At 43.0% G+C, this 7,410-nt stretch overlaps 1 protein-coding gene across 1 annotated transcript in view; it reads left to right on the top strand.

Annotated features, from left to right (window-relative positions):
• Positions 1–7,410, top strand: part of ETV6 (ETS variant 6) — an 84,086-nt gene that overhangs the window by 70,705 nt on the left and 5,971 nt on the right. The window contains exon 6 of the mRNA XM_017730530.1: positions 6,235–6,377. Within this exon, the coding sequence (XP_017586019.1) occupies positions 6,235–6,377 (143 nt within the window). The remainder of the gene's footprint in view (positions 1–6,234; positions 6,378–7,410) is intronic.

Genomic DNA, 7,410 nt, shown 5'->3' with positions numbered 1-7,410 from the left:
TCCTGCTTTTGCCAGCTTCTCTGAAGTACAATTGTGAAGGTAAAGCTTCATTCTTAATTCTTAAATTCCTATCATTAATGTGTTTGGCCAGTTTTCTTATGTCAAAGAGGTTGTGAGGTGTTTGTAAGAAGTGCATGTGAACAGGCAGAGGTTGAATTTCTTTTCCTTTTCAGTCATTGCCTTTCATGAGCAGTAAAGGTGAGGAAAAGCCACAGGAGAATCAAAGACAGGTTTCTTTAGCAGGAGTCTTTTCTACCATGGTGGTGGAGCAGAAAAAGAACAGCACCTGAAGATAATACTGAAAATGCCCATCTATTTGGTGGGGATGGGGGAATGGAGCAGAAGAAGAGGACAAGAAGAAAAAACCTCTTTTTTAATACAGCAGTCTTGAGCTTTCAAAGTCTTTATCTTTCAAATGGTCTGTGACCCATCTCTTACATATTCATTGTGATTTCAGTGCTCTTTTCTACAACCACATGAGGTATATGAAGCTTTTGGATCCTCCTTCTCTGTACAAGTTTTTACTGCCAAAAACAGAGCCTGGCCTCATCTTGCTGTGTTATTTTTACAACCTCACAGCACAACTGTTTGCAGCATGACAGTCTCAGGTTTCTGCTCTCCTTCTGCCTGATCTCCCACTCAGCATTTGGGTACAAGACAAGCAACATACAACTGTTGTATTGTGTGATCTGGCAACCTCTTTGCTCAGCCCCAGCTTGAATTTACTGAGCTGAACAAACAGTTGTCTGTCAAGAGGTTTCTCCACAAAAAAACATTGGCTTTACTGTACCAGCTTACCATCCTGCTTCCAGTAGCAACATTCACAGAAAGAAAACTATTTTCCCTCAGTGACCTGGACATGGATTAACATACATTCATGACCAGGGTGCTCCATCTCAGGATCAGTCAGTGCTCCCCCAGGCCTCAGAGCCATTTGAACCCTTAACCATGAGACTTAGTTACTTTTTTCTCCTGGGTTTGTCTGCTAAAGTGAATATGTCATGGATAGATATTGAGGCTGGATTGTATTTCAACACAGCATAATGCTACTGCAGCATGTCTCTTAAGGAAATTCCCCAGTCAGACCATTCCCAGGACTCTCTGGCAGTGGCACTCCCAAGGTCAGAGACTTTCTGAGACCGCAGGCCCTTCCCTGGCTCCAGTGACTGTGAATTACATCAGTTCATCATTTTGGCACCGTGAGCATCACCACGTTGTCTTCACACACTTCCGATGTACTTACAGAAACCAGGGTGCCAGAGAACTTCCAGGTTCTGTTGATTAGTTTCAGTTGTGAACAGCCATTGTTTGCTTTGCTCTGAACAAATGCAGCTGAAGCACAAATCACCTTGGAAAATAAAGGGGGCCAAGCTTGGGAGAACTCTTCAGCTGGTAGGAATCACAGAACCATTTAAGTCAAATGATATCATGCTGGAGACATTTTAGGCTAACCTACACAGCAAGGGGTAAGGCCTCAGCTGATGTCAGAGGGAGTATGACAATGTTCCTTTGGCATCTCTTCTGTGTGAAGCCAAGTTGGGTTCCAAGGCAGTCATCAGCCAGATCAAACACTTTTTATATAATGCTCTTCAGTGCAAGATGTGGGTGGGTCTTGCAAAACATTTCTGTGGTTACGAGAGGGTTTTGGTAGTTGATATGTGAAGAGGGCCAGCTCTGCACCATGGGCCTCATTTAAACAATAGAGGGCTCAGATAATTGTGCTTTAAGTAATATTTCAGTGCAGGGGAATGTTATATCTTGAACAAAAGAGGTCTTTAGCATGCATATGCCTATATTGTTAACAGCATTATTTTGTCCTAGGGAGTACAGATGTGAGACCTCCCACTACTACAACATGGAGATGACCTTGGCCAAATGACTCATTTGTAATGGCTGGACAAATGTCAAAATACTAGGAACCCAAGATCCATAATGTTTAATTTACAGATCATTCTGAGATGGTATTTAATTTCTAAGGGATATTTATTACTATCATATAGCCATTAAGAAGTATTTATATGCTGGTATTCTTTAGGTGTGTATTCAGAAGACTCTGCCTAATCAATTAATAATAACATGGCTTTTATTAGCAGGAAACTGCTGCCTCTTGTGCATGTAGGGCAGTGCTTATGGCAGACAATTTGAGAACCAACTAAGTACTCTACACCTTATCACTGCCTTGTGCATAAACTATAAAAGTCTCTCTAGAAGCATTAGCTGCAGGAGGAAAGTTGTAGCCATACCTCTCCATTTGAAGCTGCAGATTGCCCTAATTCTCAGCTAATTACATAGTTCAGACTTGCCTAGTATTACGGCTGAGAAAATGGTTGGGCATGGAAGTGCCAGTGTTTAGGAGCCCTTTCCGCATTGCTGGGCCATTCACCACCTTCCCACTCCAGCTACATCACCTTAAAGCCTCTCAGTCCCAGCTCTACCCACAGCTAAATCTCTGTAGCTGCAGACTGTACAACGTTCAACCATCTGAGTTCACTTTAAAAAAAAGTATGTGTGTGCTAGGGGGAAATGATGTTTCCCCGTGCTAGAGAGGCATAGTTGCTTTCTAAGTAAGCTTATTTTAGCCAAAAGGCAGGAAATTGCAGCATGCCCAAACAATTTAGGTACCAGCCCTGACTCAACTCCCCAGCTGAATCTCCCACACTTTTAAACTTGCTTGGCATCAGCAACATCCACGTGCTTTCTTGCCATTACTCACTAGCCAACACACACCCTGTGGAGAGTCCCCTCATGCAGCAGCTCCTTTGGAGGCCTTCTGACAGCCAAGGAAGAGATTGAGTCTTCATGGAGTCATTCCCACCATCCAGACTTTTCTCATACAAGTGATTGACATTTACAAAACAACTATCCACGTACAAGTCCTTCTCTCCATTTCCACAATCCTTCCTAAAAATACATATCACACTTTTGACCTTCCTGGAGGATGCAACTTTCTGTATCATAGAATCATAGAGTATCCTGAGTTGGAAGGCACCCACAAGGATTATCAAAATCCAACTGCTGGCCCAAGAATCCCACCCGGTGCCTGAGCACATTGTCTGTCAGCTCCACCAGCCTTTTGTGGAGGTGCCTCTTTTCCCAGCAGAGAAGCTCCTTTTAAAAGCGTTCTCTAGCATTGCCTCTTCCTGGGTTTTGACCAATTTCACAGGCTTCCAAATGGGCTATACCATAATCCAAGTTCATTAGAGTCTCTGAGAGTTACCAGGGAGCCTCGACTCATTGTCTCTAATGTCCTATTAAAGATGGTCTCTACTGGTAGATGATTTAATTGCTGATCCTCTGTCAGTCACAGAGAACCCTCCAGGACCTCAAATTTTTTACTGTGCAGTCTGTGGTGACAGATACATAGGGCAACCATTTGTGGTTAAAAACAAACAAAAAACCCCTTGAGTGCCTGTGCTCAAATTCCTAAAGGTGTCCCAAGTGAAACTAGAAGGAAGGCAAGCTGCTTTGGTCCTGTGCAAGCAGAGCTCATACATAACTGAAGTGTGCTGCAAAGCATCAGCTGCTCCAAGATAACTAACAGTGTGCTCGGAGCTCTCAGCTCTGGGGAGAAGCAATTCAGTGAGCCTGAATCTTTTCTACTGGTGTTTGATGCTTTTTATTTCCTATTTGCAGTGGCTTGAGACACAGTTACCACAGTTGCCCTGCTGCTCATTAAATTACTGCAACTGAGTCATATATCTAAATTTGCTGATAGACAGCCATATGGTTTGAAATCGAGTTTTTAAGTGGTTGTAGGAACCAAGCAGAGTTTTCAAGGATTTTCAGTTTTATTGTTGAAGCAAACAGCAGTCTCAGATACTTGGGTGGTTGGGGTTTTTTGCAAATTCCACCAGCCTACTAAATACCTTTGCAAGTCTGAGCAGCTCAGTCAGTTTAGAATATGGGATGGGGCCCTTGATCACTTAGGATTTTTCTTGTGAAGATCTCAAGATGCAGATCTGAGTTCTTGTCATTTGAAGTGTATTTATATTCAAGCTTAGCCTGCATCCATCCTAAAAACTAAGTGAACAACAAAAAACCAAATCTGCACTTGAATCCTAGCTCTTCTTAGCATCTGAAGCTCTCTCTGTTTCCACCTAGACACCTCAGGCTGATTTTTTTTTGTGTGCTTCTTTGGTTTTGTGCGGAAGGGGGGCCCAGGGTGTGTATCTGAATGTGAGAGAGAGATTAAAAATAACATTGCCTATTGCAAATAATGAGGTGAAAGTAAAGATGAGTGTAAATTGTGTCTCTGCAGAACTGTAAATATGAGCTATAAGGTGCTGTAATTGGAGGTTGTCTGCCCTGGGTTGAACATTCAAGAATATGACAAAGCCTGACATTGACTGGCCTCTGCAGGAGCACCATCCCTCCAGCTGACCCCAAGGATTCTTGCACTAAAAAGCCATTTTCTATACATTTCTTGTATTGAAAGAGTTCTGGAATGAATTGCACATGTGTCAAAGAACCATTTAAGTGGGGCCTTACTACCCTTTTATCTGAGAACCTCCCACAATATTAGAAGGCACAAACCAGAAGAGCAATATAATCTCCCTTGTCTTGAATCATAAATGAAGTCTAGAAAAGTTTTTTCGGTGTATGTGGGTGTGTGTGCACTGTAAGAATTGTGTTTTGTGAATTTGTGAGAGGGGGAGATGACAAAAATTAAAGTAGTAGCCTTCCGTTTTTAGACCTCTCACTTAGTCCAGGGAAACTTGTGCCCAGGTTTCATTTTTTTAATCAAAACCTAGAAAAATTTCAAATGGGGATGGACATTTTTCTGTGGAAAATGTTTTTCTGTGAAAAATGTTAATGAAAAGAAGGCTTTTCTAACCCAAAAGTCTGTCTCTTTCCTTTCACATTCCTCCACAAGGCTTGTAGATGTCATGGATGAGGTGACCAGCAGGGTAGGTTTCAGTTAGAATGGGAACCTGCAATTTTTGCCAGATGTCATGTCTTCAAAACAAACTGCTTTATTCTTTGTAGAACTGGCAGGGAGAGACTGAAGCAAGGGCACTGGCAAACTAAGCTCTGGTTTTAGAGACAGTACTGGTGTCAGAGATACTCTTTGCAGTTTGAAAGTGGGAAAATAACTTTAAGATCTCTATCCATTTCAGGTGTATTCACTAAATGTGTTATTCATATCCTTTCTCAAAAAGTATTTTATATTCTCATGTTGTCATCCCCACTGTAGCATGTGCCAACCCCAGACAGACAGACAGGAACAGAAAGACAGGCTGACAAGAATCCATTTTAGCACTTAGAAGCTGCATGTCTTTGGTTGCCAGCCCTTGAACAACTCTAACAAACCATTTCTCAGAGGCTGGTATTGCTTTCAAAGTAAAATGCAACCCCACAGCCACCTTAGAAATCGGGATAGCTGAGCTGTGAAAACCCTGTTGTTTCTGACAGCAGCAGTACCCCCAGCTCTGTACAATTCACTTTGCATATTCCTAGTGATTCTGTGCTGCACACACATATTGCAAACAGGAAGTAAGAGCAGCTCAGCTCTTGGCTTCCTCAGTCTCAAGAGACTGCCTTGAAACTGAAAAACACTAAACTAAACCTTAAGTGTCTGTTAGACCTTTAATTAGCGACCTAAGGACTGTTTGCCAAGAGGAAATTTGAATTCAATTATCCAAATAGAAAGTATTTAACCTCTCAATAGCACTCAAGTAATTATAATACTTAGGTGTTGTTTCTTTTCAGGAACCTTAAAAAGTAAAATAAAAAATCAAATTGAAAATTAAAGAAGGTGTCAGTTTTATATCACATGGAGTCTACAAAGGAAAGTTGTTATAGTGCCCATGCTTTAGACTCACATGTTAGCACAGAAAGGGACAGCCTCAAGCAGGGAGAGCAGGTTGCAGGATTCTTGATTTCTCCACTAAAACAGCCAGCAACAGCATCAGGGCCGACAGCGTGAGCTTTATGTGCTTCAGTACAACCATAAACACACAGCTAAGACCAGCAGGTCACCTCACACAGCTTTTGATGTGACCGGGGTGCTCTGTCAGTGTCAGGAGAACTGGGATGCATCAGAAGAGGCTGTATATTCCAGTCCATTTTACAAACATTACTTGATACCAGCCAAGCCATTTTCATTTCGGGTTGCAGCAGCATTTCAGCCCTGATCCCAACTGTCCTTTCACTACACATCCACCCAAAAGTTTCCAGAATTAATCCCAAGGAAAAAAAGGGAAAGTTAATCTTTTCTTGCTTCTCTCTTCACAGACTGTAGGTTGCTTTGGGATTATGTTTATCAGCTGCTTTCTGACAGCCGGTACGAAAATTTCATCCGATGGGAAGATAAGGAATCCAAAATATTTCGGATAGTGGATCCCAACGGACTGGCCCGTCTGTGGGGAAACCACAAGGTAAGGAAGCAATGCAATTTTCCTCCTGCAGTGCTTCACCTCTTGTAGCATCACAGGATTGTTATAAACGGGGGAAGGAAGAGAGGATGGCATATAAATGACTGCTGGAAAACTGTAATCTTTTCTTCTGTGTACATTAGAAATACAGCGCATCATCCATCCTGAAGCACTAAAACCTATTCTTCATATAGAGAACTTGTTGGTTTGATTTAAAGGCCTTTAGTTATAAATGCATGTAATTATAAAATTACAAGGAGTGCAAGAATTAACAGTTCTCTCTCAAGGCATCTTATTTCTTCTCAAAACCTGATGCTGAGGATATTCTGATGAGATGTGGCTTACGAGGAGCTCTGTACTACATCTCAGCAGGACCTTTCTGTGTTCCTGTCTGTAGCAACTCCCAGATCCTACACGCTGCCCTGGGACAGACACCAAATGCTGCAGGATTATGTATTTCCTTCTAAGAGGGCAGTTCCTGCTTTGTTCTCTGGAAAGCTGGTACTGATTTTTACAGTTTGGGGCTGAGTTATGTATGGATATTTCTGTACATGTATATAAGTATATTCATATGAATGTATGAGTAGTCAGCATGGATTTACAAATGGGAACTCATGCTTTGCCTCTGCGTCCTTTTCGGAGCAGTTCCCACTTTGCCCGGTCAGCTCTGGACGCAGCAGGCTGCGAGGCCAGCCTCCGGAATCCGGGAGACCAGAGGTCTGGCTCGTGGGTCCTTCCACAGGACTGCGGCAATAGAGGCAGGTGGTGGAAGAAGGAGGCAGGCTCAATTGTGGATGAAATCCGGAAGGTTTATTGTGTCTCCGAACAGGGGACCTCGCCCCCTGGGGGTGCCCAGCAATGAGCAACCCTGAGCGCGCCTGCCAGGGGTTTTATGGGGGGGTGGCGACAGGGGAGGGATGACAACGGCATCGAATCAGGGAAGGAGAAGGATGGGTCTGCGGGATGAGGGACACACAAGGGAACCTATCTTGGGAAAGGAAGGGAGGGATCCTCCCCCCAAGACCAATCACTCGAT

This window comes from Corvus brachyrhynchos, unplaced genomic scaffold (assembly GCF_000691975.1).
Source record: "Corvus brachyrhynchos isolate BGI_N302 unplaced genomic scaffold, ASM69197v1 scaffold523, whole genome shotgun sequence".
In the NCBI taxonomy this organism is placed as follows: Eukaryota; Metazoa; Chordata; class Aves; order Passeriformes; family Corvidae; genus Corvus; species Corvus brachyrhynchos.
Note: the sequence above shows the minus strand (reverse complement) of the source record. Positions and strands in the feature narration are given on the sequence as shown.